Below are 17,514 nucleotides of genomic sequence, written 5' to 3'. Positions count from 1 at the left end.
TGCCTTGGATATTAGGGTCATATAAAGAATGGAAATTAAGTATTCTATTTACACTTATATCACAGATGTTTGTGCTGATTTACAATGTGGACCAAATTCGGATTGTGTCACCAATGCTCATGGGGGAGATTGTCAGTGTTTAGTTGATTATGAAGGAGACGCTCATGATTTGATCATTGGTTGCAGGCCTAAGCCAAAGTATTGCACATCATCGGCTGAATGCGTTGGAAATTGTTATGAAAATATTTGTCGACGTAAGAGCATTATTTATATATTACTGGAATAAAACTATATCAATACATTACTGGAATAAAACTATATCAATACATGTAATAACTAATGATAACGTTTTATTGAAGCACCCTGTAATTCAAATGAAGAATGTAATTTATCAGATATTTGTTCGAACGGTGAATGTTTAGATCCTTGCAAATTAAGAAATGCGTGTGGAATCAATGCATATTGTCAAGTAAAAAATCACATGAAACATTGTAGTTGTCCACCAAACTTCACAGGAAATTCAGAGCACGAATGTGTAAGATGTAAGTTGTTCAATAATTGCTATAAAAAAATTTTATTCTAAACATTCATACTTATGGTTAAAACTTTTCTTTATAGTACCTGTATCGTGTAGCAATATGGATGATTGTAATCAAGGTAATACATGTCGTAATAACGTTTGTCTACCAACTTGTTCAAATGACAGTGAATGCGCGTACAATGAAAAGTGCATGGGTGGAAACTGTCTTTTAACTTGTAAAGTTAACAACGATTGTTTCCTTGGTGATATTTGTCTCGAAAGTATTTGCACAGATGGTTGCATTGGTGATGAAGACTGCAATTCTAATCAAGCTTGCGTGGCTAACAAATGTGCCAATCCGTGTGAAGTAACACCATGTGGACCTAATGCAAAATGCACAGTTATCAATCAACGAGCAACTTGTTCATGTTCAATAGGCTTTATACCAAACCCTACAGCTAAAATTGCATGTTTGAGAGCACCAGGACCCAGTTGCCTTGCTAACAGGGACTGTTCAACTGGTTTTTCTTGTATTGCCAACTACTGTAAACCTGTATGCTCCTCGAACTCTAATTGCTTAAGTAATGAACGCTGTGAATCTGGAATATGTAGAGCTCTATGTAGGAAAGATGAAGATTGTCGAAGTGGCGAAATATGTGAAGGTTTAATGTGCACGAGTGGTTGTCGATCTGATATTGAATGTCAAGACAATTTTGGATGCTTTAATAATCAATGTACAGGTAATAAGGTTTCTACAACTTTTTTTTATTAAAAATTAATTTTATAGAATTGAATCTAAATTGTTAAACTGATAAAATAAAAAAAATTATAATAATAAATGAATATTCCTAACAGATTTATGTTCTCTCACTAACGCTTGTGGAACAAATGCTCAATGTACTGTATCGAATCACATCAAACTGTGCAGCTGTCCTGCACCACTAATTGGAGATCCGCTTAACAATTGCAAACAATCTTTCCTACCGTGCTCATTAGATTCTGAATGCTTACCTGGACAGATATGTTACGGAAATTCTTGTTATACAACTTGTCGAAGTGAATCTAATTGCATGAATGACGAACATTGTGATAATGGTGTATGCAAATTAATATGTAACAGTGATGCAGAGTGCTCCGTTAATGAAGTATGTCAGAACCGACTGTGTGATATTGGATGCCGAAGTGATAATTCGTGTCCATCTGACGAATCTTGTATTAACAATAAATGTAAAAGTAAGTAAAATAGCTACTGTTTACAATAGTTTTAAATAAATCATACGTTTGCAATTAGAATCTAGCATAAAATATTTCATTTTTAGATCCCTGTGAAGGTGGAAGAGCTTGCGGAGAATGTGCTGGCTGTCGTGTTGTAAATCATACTGCGCAATGCAGCTGCCCACAAAACTATTACGGCAACGCCTTAATTAGTTGTGCAAAAACTATGACTTCATGTGATGGATCGTGTGAATGTGATGAAACAGGTTTTTGCGTGAATAGTTGCCTAGCACAAGATCATTGTTCTTGTGGGGAACAATGTCACGAAGGAAAATGTCGTGTTAAATGTGACGTTAACAACGAATGCCCTAAGGTTAGTATATTTTAAAAAACTATTCTAGTAACGAAAGTATAGTGGACTCTACCATGAAAAAGCTAAAAAAATTGTTTAAACTTTATAGTACGCTGACTAGCATATGACGTATATTTCTTTTGAAAGCTTAGTTATCTTTAAATTACCAAATAACTGATTATTCTAGGGTTACTTTTGCAATGGAGGTTTGTGCCTGATTGGCTGTCGCAGCCACTCTGATTGTCCAGCCGTTTTGTCGTGCACAAATGGCCAGTGCACTGATCCATGCGCTTCAAGCCACTCGCCATGTGGCATAAATGCATTATGTAAAATTTCAAACCATAGAACTGTATGTCTATGTCCGGATGGTTTTCAAGGTGAACCTAGCAAAGAATGTTATCAACTTGAATGTCATGACGATGAAGACTGTGAGTCAAATAAACAATGTAGCGAGTCTGGTGTCTGTACTAATCCATGCTTACAACACGGAGTATGTGGTTTTAACGCCCAATGCCGCGTTGTTGATCGCAAAGCAGAATGTTCATGTCCTCCAGGGCACTTTGGAAATTCGAAAATAAACTGTAAAAAAGGTATTTTATCAATTCATTTGATATTCATAAACAAGTTTTTAATACTTAAGATAAATATTCAGCTCATTATTTGTAAAAATAAATTTCCTCCAATTGCAGGTGGAGACGAATGTTTAAGACGGCCATGTGGTAACAACGCAAAATGTAGAGAAACATCAAGTGGTTTTGAATGTATTTGTGAACCCAATTGTAATGGAAATGGTTATGAAGGATGCACTTGCGATATTTGCAAGGATGCAAAATGTGGAATTAACGCTGTGTGCCGTATACATCAAAATCAACCACAGTGCTATTGCCCTCCAAATTATCCATCTGGAGATCCTTACCATGTTTGTAAGTAAAGAATAATGAGTTAGATATCATGAAAGTTAAAACCATTAATCACTTAAAGCAAAATAGAAAAAATCTTATAACTGTGATATAAATTTGAATGTCAGGTAAACCAGAAAAATCTGCTCCTGATTGTCGAACAGTTGGTTGTGGAAAAAATGCAGAATGCATACGTGACGGCACTCTTTTTGTATGTAGATGTCCTCCTGGTACAACTGGATCCCCAGATATTGAGTGCACGACAGGTAAGATATGCAACAACTCATTTAAGCCCAACAGCATTAGTTTTTAAACTCTTACATGTGCATAAACTGTGACTAGTATATCGAAAATAAAAAATGAATATTCATTAGTATTACTCAAAAAAAAAAAAAAACGCCAGAAAATATCGCTCTGTCGAAAATAACCATTGTGTTTCGTTAAAAGTAGCCACTGCTACAACATTTTATAATTTAATTTAATGCGTTTAATTGTTAACAATGAGAGACAGATGTGATTGGAGCTAATGTAAATCTAATGTTCTGCACATACAAACTCATTGCACTATTTGCAAATAAAAAAAAGTCACTTAAACATTTGTATATATACGCAAAAAAATTGCATTTCAATATAAACATATACTGTAAATAGTTTAAATACAACCCCCTCAAATTCATTTGACACGTTTATACACATGCAGAATGTTTATTTCAGTATCCAATCTGTTTTTTTATCATTTAGTTTTGTGTGTTACATTTTTTTTTCTTTTTTTTTTTTTTTTTCTTAATTTTTTATTTAAAGTACCTTTCTAAAATAGGGTACACCCATCTAGTCCCAGCTAACATGATACCTCTCTGCGGTTTTAGGTTTAAGCGTTTTGAAAATAACAGATTGGGAGCTGCAAAAGGGACATTCTCATATACCCATGCTTGATTACTACTGGAATGTTTTATGTCAGAGCTTGTTTTTTTTTACATACATTTTTCTGTATTTATACGTAAAATTTCTAATGGCTTTATGTAAATATTGCAGCTTGAATTGATTTTATTTTTCTTTTAATATTTAATCTCTAGATTAAAATGTTTTATAAAAGACCGTCCAAGAATCATGATATGTTTCTTGAGTTTCCTGTTATTTACCTCAACAGCTAACTAAATCATGTCTGAAATTTATATTCGGAAACAACTTGATAAAAATATACATGGATCATTTTACAAAAAATGTGATATTCCATGAAGCCTATGTTTAAAAATAACGGGTCGAATTATTTCGAGTAATAACTTTTTTTAAACAGTGTAAACCAATTTTTCCTAAATGCATTTTTGAGATCGTATCAAAAAACTTTCCTTTGAAAGTGCGGAAACGCACATTTAACCTGTACAAAGTTCTCCCGTTCCCAACTATTTATAGGAAAACAAGTAGGGTTTCGGTAAGGTTAAATGTGCGTTTTCGCACTTTCAAAGAAAAGTTTTAAGCTGCAAAAGACTAATTGAGTTGAGAAAAAATAGCTAAGATATCGTCATCTCCTGAAAAACATATTATTTAAAAGGTTTTGTCTAATTACAATCGTTGAACGTTTAAAAAAAATAAAAACAGAATTGCACCCATAAGACCTGTCTTATTTTTCTCCCAGTTGGCTATATAATTATATCACGAGAGTCACTTGACCTTTTGGAATCCCAATAGCACATTACGGACGTGGTCATCATACATAAAATCTTTTTTACCGTAGCTTCAGTTTGTGTATATCAATTTTGTAAGTCTGAAATATCTTGCTACAATTCTATGATAATGCAAAGGTCTATTTCCAAACAAAGCATGTGGTTATTTGTTTACTTTGAGAACGTTTCCTTTCACAGTTCTCATGTAAGCTTTTATTCTTTTGATTTTAATTTTTTGATATCCTATGAATCTTCCCAACACCCATCACAATGACATCCAACGTATCTATGGAAACGAATAAAATGATATCAACGAAAATGAAAAAAATACTGGAAATCATAATGACGACGAAAATCATGAAAATTAAACAAATACCAATCAACTCAGAACAAGAGTGCACAAGTGACATCGAGTGCCTGAGCGAAAAAGCTTGCATAAACGCCCAGTGCCTGGACCCATGCACTCTGCGTGGGGCCTGTGGTATCAATTCCCTGTGCCACGTTGTCCTGCACAAGCCGCGCTGCTCATGTCCGCAGTGCTATATTGGTATGCCACAGACAGCCTGCAACCCCGACCCCAGATGCGACTCGATCAGCTCGCGGCCACAGATCCCGAGTATCGGTTGTTCATCGGATCACGATTGCTCAGCCGGGCTGGCCTGTCACGCACAGACACGTGAGTGTCGTGACCCATGTGCCGATTTTAAGCACAGCTGTGAGGTAAACAAACGCTGCCAAGTACGCAACCATCGGCCGTTGTGCGTCTGCAAGCACGGCTTCGTTGTCAATGAGTTGGGTGAGCTGAACTGTGCCCCAGACATGCCAAGTTGTTACAAGGACGTGGACTGTCCGTCCAACGAGGCCTGCATCGGTGGTAAATGCCAGAACCCTTGCAGTGCGCGTGCCAACCGGGACAAGCTCTGTCCTGAAGATAAAAGTTGCGAGGTTCTTGATCATCAGCCAATCTGCGTCTGTCTGCGCAATTGCAGTCCTACGCTGTCGATCTGTCTGCGAGATAGTGGCTGTTCAGCCGATTTAGCCTGCCGCAACTATCGCTGCATTGACCCTTGCGAAGGAGCCATCTGTCCCGCTGATGCACCTTGTTACGTCGAAGAGCACAAACCTATCTGCAAGTTCTGTCCCAATGGCTTTATTTCAGACACGAAATATGGATGTATAAAAGGTAATGAAGCAGCAGAGCCATCAAAGCACCATCATAAAAAAAAAAAAAAAAAAAAAAAAACAGCTCTCCAAGTGAGACCGGACTTGTTCTAGTACTTCCTCTTTCTTTCTTTCTACTCTTCATATAGTTATGTGTACTTGCTCTTCATAGGTTTGTTTGCTGGTTTATCTGCATCTATTACAATTTTTTTTCTCCTTTAAGCTACTTTTAAAGTATTGTATACTCTGCCTCTAGCGTTTTTTCTCTGTTACTGATGTAGCGCTAGTTGCTTTACCATTAAGTTCTATTGCTATCCACTGCTCTGTAGTCCTACCTATTGTTTGCGCTCTTTGTATCCCAGCGTAATTGTTCATCTCCATGACTATGCAAATATTTTACGTTATTATAGTTTGTGGTACAAATATACTATACAGTTCGTACGTTACCATATAATAACCGCCAGTTGTACATGGGTTGTTCTTTTATTCTGTAAAGATTTTATAATATTCTGCGTATTATTAGTCTTAATTGACGTGTGGATGAAGTCAATGAAACTTTATTTTGGGGCTTTATTTATTAAGTAATTATCAATGAAAAGGACGTTAATTTTTGTTAAAGTATTTTATACTTGTATTTTAGTTTTTACCATTATTTTGTTGTTATTATTATTATTATTATTATTATTGTTATTATTATAATTCTTATCATTTTTATTGTTGGTGTTTTTATTATTTTTATTATTATTCTTATTACTATGATTATTGTTATAATATTTCAACGTTATGAAATTCACAGTAAATTAGTTTTCATGCAATGAAATTCCTTTTTCTTGTATTGATACTTTTGAGTAGACTTGTTACATGGGATAATAATTATGGAAATTTCTATTGAAAAAACTGTACAGTTAACTTGTTACAGACATTTTCATCTACTTAATCGATAAATCATACTTAGTTTACACATAATGTCCAAGAGGAGATGTTCAAAGTTACATAACAGAAACTAGTAATTTTTGCAGAAAGAAAAAAAAGATCTGGTTAATAAAACAGAATTATTGAAACAACTGTGTATTAAATATGGAGCAAAAACAGTACGTACCAAAAGGCTGTCAATTATTTATTTGATGAATAATTAATTTCCATTAAATATGAGCTTTTTATTACTTAGACTACTAAGAATAATACTAATAATATTGACTTTTACATAATTTTCAATGACAACAGCAACATTCTATCATGATACTTAGACACTCGACAGAAATGACAAAAAAAATATAACTCAAATATGATATTTAAAAGTATCGATTTTTGAAAATCATTGTGTGTGCGTGTTTGTATGTGTCTACGCGCGCGCATGTGTTATGAAAATGATATTGTAAACTAAGTTTACTTTATAAAGAAAAAAGATTATTGCCTCTCTGAAAACGGTATTTAATTTTTAATTAGTGTTTTTAATAATGAAGTCTAATGTTTTTTTTTTTTTCGTGTTGATTGTAGATTTGAAAATAATATTATAGTTAAATAAAATAAGAGTTTGTTTAATACAATGGTCTGATTAAAAAGTTCTTATAGCACACCAAGTGTTCCTTAGCTGTTAAAATGTATACTTATGTTCATGGTCTTGAAGCGCTTAAGACTTCTTAGCTAATGAATCTAATTAATATGTATTATACTTTAGATTACTTGATAGTACAGACCTATATTTAAATTATTTGTAAAAAAATTCTACTATTTTATCTAAACTCCTGTACTTGGCAATTTTATACTATCCTATGCTCTCTACAATTTTCTTTAACTATACGTATTATAATCTCTAGCGTTCGAAAATTAACACACATACTATGTTATTCACCTATATAAGAGACACTTTCCCTTTTTTTTATCATAATGTATACTCTATCTTTATATTCTCTGAGTGTAGTATGAAATTATTTACCTTCACTATATACTAAATGATTTTTCCGTTACATCTGTCTCTATTCTAATAAACAATTTTTGTCGAGGGCTTTTATATTTTGTATTATGTAAATCATACTGAATTTTATATTCAAAACACCTGTTATGATGAAGCAAAAGGACGTATACTGACAAGATATATTTGCTATAAGTTGAAATGGAGCCTTACAGCCCTTTAAATTGTTTTAAATGTTACAATTAATGAATTTTTTTAGTGTATAGCAAAAATCGTACTTAAAATTATATTCTATGTAAATAATACATATGTAAATATTAAATGTGTGAATGTAATACAAATTGATGTACAGAATTCCGAATGGAAATTTTTTTTTGAAGAATGTTGAATCAAAGTATTAATTTATTATGTGTACACTTTGTACGTAGAAAACTTTTTTATTTTTCAATAATATTCGTCTTCTCTTATTTCAAATTGCATGCTATTTTTTTATTACCTATTATATAGTATACATTAACCTAAAAGTAGTACAAAAATATTTATTTTATTAAAAATTTCAATATCTTAAGTTGCTTTTCTATATGTATTATTTTGCAAACTATAAAAATTACTGAAGTTCAATGTTATTAAAAAAGCTTTTCGTAGGGTGAGAAAATGGTGTAACTAATGCTTTACCTTTTTAACGAGAATAAATGCACTAACAGCTTATTTAACATTTATTAAATAAAATATTAAAAAAAAAAAAAAAAATTACCATTATAAATATGTATTTCTTATTATTACAAATTTTTTGATTTATTTAAAACTTAGTATAAAGCTCAATAAAGAAAATTTTTTTAAAGTGCTCATTAAGATTGCAATTAATTTTATATAATGCAATCTTTGCGGCAGAAAAAATTAAAATTATCTTAAGTCACCATTTTCTGATTAGATGTAACATGTACATCCGACGACGAATGTCCAACACAACTGGCCTGTGTGGATCACCAATGCATGAACCCTTGCATTATTGGTAGCCCATGCTCCGATACTAATGACTGTACCGTTGAAGCTCACAGAGCCTTATGTTATACAGGTAAATTTATAAATATCATTGTTCATTTATGTAAACGTTTCCTTATTACAGATGTGAATTTTAAAATGTACTATTTTATATTGAGTACGATGTTATGAATTTTAGCCACAGGTTAAATATAAAAATTCTTCAAAGAAAAAGTCGGATATCTAAGAATATTTCACATCGGTTACAATTATCTTTTCCTATAAGAATACCACCTTCTTATAGCTATTCATTTAAAAACTAAAAATTTCATGATTGCTTTAGCAATTTTAATAGCTAACAGTAAATACTCTCAATTATTAGTTTATTCCTAAACTTACGGAAGTATTGATGGAATATGGTTTTTTTTATATAGTTTCAGTAAGAAACGACACTGGATGCCCTTATTGTCCAACAGGAACAGAGTGCCATCCTACTCAAAATACGTGCGTTAAAGGTTTGTATTATAAATACTAGAATCAAATGTTACACAACACAATTCACATCGTATAGTAATGAACATTTGTTAATAATTTTGGTTCATATTTGTAAATATTGTAATATACAAGAATTTTACAACGAAACCATTTAACTACTTTTGAAATACAGTTTTTGAAAGCACTCGTGTAGTTTAAGAATCTTTCGCACATATCTGTTTTTATTGAATAGACGTTTTAAAATGACACATTTACCGCAACGTTTCATGAATCTTAAAATCAAGAACCTTTTATTGGCCACGCTTTGTATACATTATAGAGCCACGTGTTTCTGAAAAATGAATTATATTCGCTTGCCATGAAATCTATTGGTACTCTCACACACTTCATTCTTATGCACCTTTCTTTGGGGCTGTATGGCTTTTCTCCCTGTCTTTTCTTTAGTGGGTTGCACAAGTGATAGAGATTGTCCATTGACGAAGACCTGCATTGAACGCAACTGCCAAGAGCCTTGTCACATTAGAAACCCATGTGTCACTCACGCTGTTTGTATCAATAAAAATCATGCAACAGATTGTAATTGTGAGGAAGGATATCATGGAAATGGTTTTATAGATTGTTCTCCAGGTAATAAATAGTTAAAAGACCATTGTAAGGTTTTTAATATTTCTTCATGAAGAATACGTCAGTTACGTATCTAATCTTTATATACAACAGTAGTTTATTCCAAGAGTGAAGAATTTTTAGGTATAAAAGATTACAGCAATTTTATTCATTGTTATGTTTGCAGTTGAAGGACCAAAAAATGTGTGCCAATATAATGAGGACTGTCCTCCAGATAAACTCTGTGATCGATTGAACAGACGATGCGTGAATGTTTGTTCACCAGATACTTGTGGTAAAAATGCAGAATGTTACTACGAAAATCACCAAGCGCAATGTAAATGTCTGCCAGGATATGATGGTAGTCCTCAAATTGCTTGTCGTAAAGTTTCACACAATCCATGCTCTTTGAATCCTTGTGGTATAAGTGCACTTTGCGAAGTAGACAATGGAAGCCCGATTTGTTATTGTCCAAAGGGATTAACTGGAAATCCTTTTGAGCAATGTAGTGAGTGAAATTTATCATTGTATAGAAATAAAAAAAAAATAAATAAATAGTTTAAAAAAAAAAAAAAATAAATAAAAAATACTTATTGTTTTAGTTCCTGAAGGAGATCAATGCCAAAACAATCCATGCGGCCTGAATACCGGATGCCGAATTATAACTGGTCAAACAACATGTTTCTGTTTGCCAGGTTATGAAGGTCATCCACCTGCAACACCGTGTAAACTCAAGAACCATCCATGTAATCCGTCACCATGTGGTCCAAATACGCTATGTACAGTCCTCGATAGTGGCTTTTCTAAATGTACTTGTTTACCCGGATTTGTTGAAAGTCCTAATACGGTCAGAGGGTGTATACTACAATCAAATCCATGTGAACCTAATATTTGTGGATCTGGAGCTATTTGTGATACCTTCAGAATGCCACCTTGTTTCTGTCCAATTGGAACGGTCGGAAATCCATACAAAAGTTGTTCTGGTACAATTTATTTGAGCTTATTATTATTACATTTAGTATTATACATTTTAGTATAATGTATGATACCTTATATTAGCTATTGCTTTTTTTTATACTTTATTGATTTTTCAGCCCCAAGAGAATCACTATGCCAACCTGGACCATGCGGAGTAAATTCAGATTGCTACATTTCTGACAATAGAGAGCATTGTTACTGCAAATATGGATTTTACGGTGACCCTTATCAGGGTTGTCATGAACCACCTCGTACACCCTGCCAACCAAATCCTTGTGGGCGAAGCGCTGAGTGTAAAATAACTGAAGACAACCAAGCATTGTGCGAATGTTTACCCGGGACAGCTGGTGATCCTACTAGTCCAAGTGGGTGCGATAGACCTGAATGTCTTTCGAATGACGAGTGCTCTACAAATGAATCTTGTATTGCTTACAAGTGTAAAGATGCTTGTTTGGGTGCTTGTGGCATTAATACCGAATGTCAAGTAAAAGATCATCATCCATTATGTAGTTGTCGACAAGGTTTTGAAGGGAATCCATTGTATAGATGTTCGGAGCCTTATGGACCGATAATTGAAAAAGAAAATTCTTGCATGCCAAGCCCCTGTGGTTTAAATACAGTATGTCAAGTTATCGATAACAGAGCTGTATGCTCTTGCTTACCTGAGTTCTTAGGAGATCCACATGCAGGATGCAAACAAGAATGTACCATAAATACAGATTGCTTACTCGGTGAAACTTGTCTCAACAATAAATGTGTTAATCCTTGTTCACTAGGAACAGTTTGTGGTCTAAATGCACATTGCAGAGTTTCTTATCATACTCCATTTTGTGAGTGCAATGATAACTTTTTCGGTAACCCTTACATTAGATGCACACCAAAACGTAAGTTGAATAAACTACTAATGTACATCGTTTTCAGAATATTCTATTTAGATATATTTAAAAACCATGTTTACAAAAATAACCTCGTAAATTTTTACTTTAAATAATCAAATTACAGCATCCATCACGACTAGTGGTCGAAACGTTACTCGACCCTGTCAGAAGTCGCCATGTGGAGATTACAATACGTGTATAGACTTTAGTGGTTCAGTTGCAATGTGTGGTAGCTGCAACTCATCAGAAAACCTTAATAATCCGTACTGCAGGCCAGAATGTTTGTGTAATGCAGATTGTCCTTTTGATCATGCTTGCATAGGCTGGAAATGTGCGGACCCATGTCTTGGTTCATGTGGTGAGAATGCTCTTTGTCACGTTGTCTTGCATACTCCAGTGTGTAGCTGTCCAATTGGATTGAATGGAGATCCATATAAAGGATGCTATGAAACTTCAGGTTGATTATTTTTATTTTCAAAGTATTAACGATATGTATCGTACCATTTTTCAATTAGTATCAAAATTTCATTACATTAAAAATATTAACTTTAATAATAACCAAAATTTTTGTTTCAGTCAACGCTGATCCCTGTAGTTTATCTCAGTGTGGAGCTAATGCAAAATGTGTTGAACAAAATGGAGTTACTACTTGCCAGTGTGAATCACATTATTACGGAAATCCATACATGGCTTGCCGCTTAGAATGCATACAAAATACTGATTGTAATTTAAATCAAGCTTGCGTAAACCACAAATGCGTAAATCCTTGTGATGGTGCATGCGGTAATGCAGCATCTTGCGATGTCATTAATCATTTACCGATTTGCTATTGCGGAGTAGGGTACACAGGAAATCCGTTCGTTCACTGCACATATATCCCCTACGGTATTTTCTGAGATACATGCTTACTTATTTGAAAAACATTGAAATAATTATTAATTTCACATGCCTTTTTTCTATTTTGAACTACAAATATAAGGTCCACCAGCCGCAATTCCTATTCAGTGTGATCCATCGCCATGTGGACCTAACAGTAGATGTATAGTCACACCTCAAGGGTATGCAATATGCTCTTGTATGCCTGGCTTCAGAGGATCTCCACCTGCATGTAATCCTGAGTGTGTAGTAAGCTCTGATTGTTTACAAATTCAGACTTGCATTAATATGAAATGTGTAAATCCTTGTAATGGAGTTTGCGGACATGGTGCAGTCTGCTCAGTAGTTAATCATAATCCTATATGTAGTTGTCCAAGTGAGACAACAGGTGATCCTTTCTTCAAATGCTATCAAGATGAAAAAAGTAAGTAACAAATTCTGATGATCATCAATTGATTCAGAAAAAAGTTCTGATAAGCTATTATTTTTATCCAAAGAATCTGAAGTATTAACACCCTGCAATCCAAGTCCATGCGGACCGCATTCAGTTTGTCAAGTAAAAATGGGTAGACCTGTGTGTTCTTGTCAGAGTAATTTTATTGGTAGCTCACCAAATTGTAGACCTGAATGTTTAATTAGTCAAGAATGTTCTATTGATATGGCTTGCGTATCATTTAAATGTATTCATCCATGTCCAAATAGTTGTGGACCTAATTCCGAATGTGCTGTTATAAATCACACTCCTTACTGTTCTTGCAAACTTGGATTTGAAGGTGATGCATTCGTCGGTTGTACTCCGAAGCTTGGTATGGTTAAAATCTATTTAAATGAAAACACATTTATATGTCGTTTATATAAGTATTAAGTGCATAATTTTTGCAGCACCACCTATAGTAGATAATCCTTGTGATACTACAACATGTGGAAACAATGCTATTTGTACAATAAATAATGGAGTACCAAAATGTTCATGCATACCACCGTACATTGGTAATCCATATAGTGGATGCAGACCAGAATGTATGATGAATTCCGACTGTGTCAGTAATATGGCTTGTATAAATCAATATTGTCGTGATCCATGTCAAGGAATTTGTGGCATTAATTCAGTTTGTGAAGTTATAAACCATGTACCAAGTTGTTCTTGTATGCCAGGTTATACAGGAGAGCCATTCCAGTCATGTACTGCAGAAAAAACAAGTACCTTAATTTTTTCAACAATCATTCAGAACCACAAAACAGTCAAATACATAACAACATTATACCTTGTAAAGGATATTGTATTAGATGATGAGCTCAAATCCTACGCTTGTACTACTCTGCCATCTTAACATTTTTTAAAAAATAATATATGTCTATAAATAAAAACATTTCAACTGCATCAATTCAGCTCTAAGACCATAAAACCACATACTATCCAATTTAAAAAAACTATGATTTAGTAAAACAATTTGTTGTTTTAATAAAAGTAATTGAGTTCTCTCAAAAATAATTAAGAAATAAGATGCCATTAACATTTTTGTGGTTTAGTGTTAAAATTGTTATTTTATAGTGACTAAAACTCAAAATTCTAAAGTATTGATTTCATTTGTAGACGACAGCTCTTCACCTTGTTCCCCAAGTCCTTGTGGACCTTACAGCATATGCCACATACAAAGTGATCGTGCTGTATGTTCTTGCAGCCCTGGATATCAAGGATCCCCTCCAAGTTGTCGACCAGAATGCTTGGTTAGTTCTGAATGTTTACCACATATGGCGTGCATTGACCAGAAATGTAGTGATCCATGTCGCAGTGCATGTGGTTTGAATGCTAACTGCATAGTAAGCAATCACAACCCAATATGCAGCTGCCCGACAGGCTTTGCTGGAGATCCGTTTACCCAATGTATCAAAGAAGGTATTTATATATTGTAACTTCAAAATTTTCAAATTCAAAACCACAGAAAGGCTATTTTATATCTAATACATTTCAAGAAACCAAACGTGTTGAACCATGTCGACCATCACCATGTGGTACAAATGCCATTTGTCGTATTCAAGATAACAGAGCGATTTGTACATGTAACCAAGACATGATTGGTGCTCCTCCAAACTGTCGACCAGAATGTTCAATTGATCAAGACTGTCCTAGTTACTTAGCTTGTGGGCAGAATAATAAATGTTCTGATCCATGTAAAGGATCTTGTGGATTTAATGCAAAATGTAGTGTACACAATCACCGACCCGAATGTCAATGTTATGAAGGATTTGAAGGGGATCCTTTCTCTGGATGTATTTTAAAACGTAGGTTTTTTTTTCATCACAGTCGTTCATAATTATAGATAATCTTGATTTTATATAATATTGGAGAACTGTAATAGTTTCATATTATCACTTGAGGGTCAGTACGTAAGCACACGATTAGTAAGAGCTAATTTTGGGAGTACGAATAAAAACTCTAAAAAATCAGGTGTTAGTTTAAGCAACGTTTCGTTGGTCTTAACGCCAACCTCATCAGGCTCACTTTATTAACAAAGAAAACAAAAATAAAAAACACAACAATTTTTGTAAATTACGTTGTAGGGCCACACTTTATAAATATTAATAATAGATACTCACGTCTATATCGTTAAGACGATCGTTACAGACTGTTGGTCCCCTTAAACGAATAACGTAAGTGTCGAAAATGTATGTATTTCTATATATACATATAAACGATAAATGTACTTTTCTTACAAATATAGATAACGTGTGTACGTATGTAAAAGAGATTACTTATAAAAACTTTATGTATGTTATTGAGAAGTAAGGTATCCTCTTTTTTATTTATTGTTTGCTTAGTCGAGTGTATGTGTAGCATTTCTGATATTAATATTTTTTGTCTATTTGGTTCATGGTCTAGAATTTTGGTTTAAGAAAAATTAAAGTTATGGTTAAATTCTTTCATGTGTGAACCAACAACAAGTTCATCTTTCTTTGTACTTTTGTGTTTGTTTAGCCGTTTTTTCTATGCTCTCTTTGTCTCACCTACGTATGATGCAGAGCACGAATCGCAAGAGAAATGATACACGACATTGCTTTGATTGAGCTTATCAATTTTATCCTTTCCAAGAATGATAACACTCTAAAATTTGTTTTGAATAGTTGTGTAAAATTGTATATTTAATTTTTTCAAAGTTTTTTAACAAAATTTAAAAAATAACGGGTTGTAAGAGATAGAAATTTTTATTCTAGCACTTAGATTGTCATTTAGTAAAAAGTTATTATCATTACTAGTATTGTTAATTTAGTGAAGTCATTTCTTGATGTATTTTTGTATAAAAAGTTCAGTATAGTCATCATCGCGTAAAATTCTTTTAGCCATGAGAACATTCTTCCTGTCAATTCCATTCTTTTATCTAATAAATCCTTCCACAAGAAGATTTGTGGACAAAACAAATTTTAGAGTGTTATCATTCTTGGAAAGGATAAAATTGATAAGCTCAATCAAACCAATGTCGTGTATCATTTCTCTTGCGATTTGTGCTCTGCATCATACGTAGGTGAGACAAAGAGAGCATTGAAAAAACGGCTAAACAAACACAAAAGTACAAAGAAAGATGAACTTGTTGTTGTTTCACACATGAAAGAATTCAACCATAACTTTAATTTTTCTTAAACCAAAATTCTAGACCATGAACCAAATAGACAAAAAGAAAAGAACAGTACATTTATCGTTTATATGTATATATAGAAATACATACATTTTCGACACTTACGTTATTCGTTTAAGGGGACCAACAGTCTGTAACGATCGTCTTAACGATATAGACGTGAGTATCTATTATTAATATTTATAAAGTGTGGCCCTACAACGTAATTTACAAAAATTGTTGTGTTTTTTATTTTTGTTTTCTTTGTTAATAAAGTGAGCCTGATGAGGTTGGCGTTAAGACCAACGAAACGTTGCTTAAACTAACACCTGATTTTTTAGAGTTTTTATTCGTACTCCCAAAATTAGCTCTTACTAATCGTGTGCTTAGGGACTGACCCTCAAGTCATTATGGAAACAACTGAGAACAGAACGACATGTTCAACAAACGACATAAGTTTCATATTATTGATTCAGATCAATGAACTAGGTCTTTGAGATTTGGATTAAAATTACAAATAAATTTAATACAAAGCATGAATGATATGCAAAATTAAATAGAGCTTATACGATTGATAAAGTATTGTCTAACTGAGATAAAATTTTTTATCCGGAAGTTCGAGTCCCGTCAGGTGGCACTGATGCTGACATCGAAGTTATACTAAACAAAGCAGATGACAGTAGTGTACGCTAACTTGTACAAAACATGTATCATATAAAAACTCACTTATAACATCTGCGGTGCTTCGCATTTTAAATATTCAACTTTTTACTGCGCAGGAGATGTCATATTTTAGGTGGATTTTTGATCCATGGCAAAATTTCTCAAATGGTGTTGCTACGTATACATTGCTAATTTTTTGTTCAATATGATCCCATTGCTACTTTAAATGTATGCAACTCAATGTCTCTACGGCATCCTTCGTTTCCCTATTAATATTAATTTTATTAATGATACAACACCCTATTAATTAATATTAAATACTTACCTGTTTGAATATAAACATGCACCCATAATCCCACAATATGTTAACAAGAACCAGAATTCCCTGTTTTACAACTGCACACTGCATTAATTTCTTTCTTATTGTCAGTTATAATATCAATAACGATTTCGTGGGGGTAATTATTTAAAAAGACGATTGCAAACACAAAGCAAAGTATTTATCTGATCCTGTTTTAGTTTTTTCATAATGACCACATAGTAAAACATGATTCGAATTTAAAATTCTGCTGCATTCTTTAAAAGGCCTAACTCCACCATTAACATATTCAATTCACTTACATATTTCTATTATAGGACATGAAATTTGGTAAACATCAATAATATAATATTAACCTACCAATATTGTAAACAAGTTTGTACTTGCCGC

At 33.3% G+C, this 17,514-nt stretch overlaps 1 protein-coding gene across 1 annotated transcript in view; it reads left to right on the top strand.

Annotated features, from left to right (window-relative positions):
• Window positions 1-17,514, top strand: part of dpy (fibrillin-like protein dumpy) — a 294,688-nt gene that overhangs the window by 148,677 nt on the left and 128,497 nt on the right. Inside the window, 22 exon segments of the mRNA XM_089597931.1 lie at window positions 66-254; window positions 360-542; window positions 619-1,260; window positions 1,376-1,753; window positions 1,840-2,108; window positions 2,275-2,677; window positions 2,777-2,920; window positions 3,124-3,252; window positions 5,036-5,830; window positions 8,652-8,795; window positions 9,136-9,216; window positions 9,641-9,823; window positions 9,987-10,307; window positions 10,402-10,782; window positions 10,903-11,661; window positions 11,780-12,112; window positions 12,232-12,540; window positions 12,644-12,955; window positions 13,038-13,337; window positions 13,414-13,731; window positions 14,126-14,428; window positions 14,506-14,818. Coding sequence (XP_089454057.1) covers window positions 66-254; window positions 360-542; window positions 619-1,260; window positions 1,376-1,753; window positions 1,840-2,108; window positions 2,275-2,677; window positions 2,777-2,920; window positions 3,124-3,252; window positions 5,036-5,830; window positions 8,652-8,795; window positions 9,136-9,216; window positions 9,641-9,823; window positions 9,987-10,307; window positions 10,402-10,782; window positions 10,903-11,661; window positions 11,780-12,112; window positions 12,232-12,540; window positions 12,644-12,955; window positions 13,038-13,337; window positions 13,414-13,731; window positions 14,126-14,428; window positions 14,506-14,818 — 7,189 coding nt within the window.

Source organism: Copidosoma floridanum, unplaced genomic scaffold, assembly GCF_036245765.1.
Source record: "Copidosoma floridanum isolate Cflo_tuat_1 unplaced genomic scaffold, Cflo_Japanese_pri ptg000040l, whole genome shotgun sequence".
Taxonomy (NCBI): domain Eukaryota; kingdom Metazoa; phylum Arthropoda; class Insecta; order Hymenoptera; family Encyrtidae; genus Copidosoma; species Copidosoma floridanum.
Note: the sequence above shows the minus strand (reverse complement) of the source record. Positions and strands in the feature narration are given on the sequence as shown.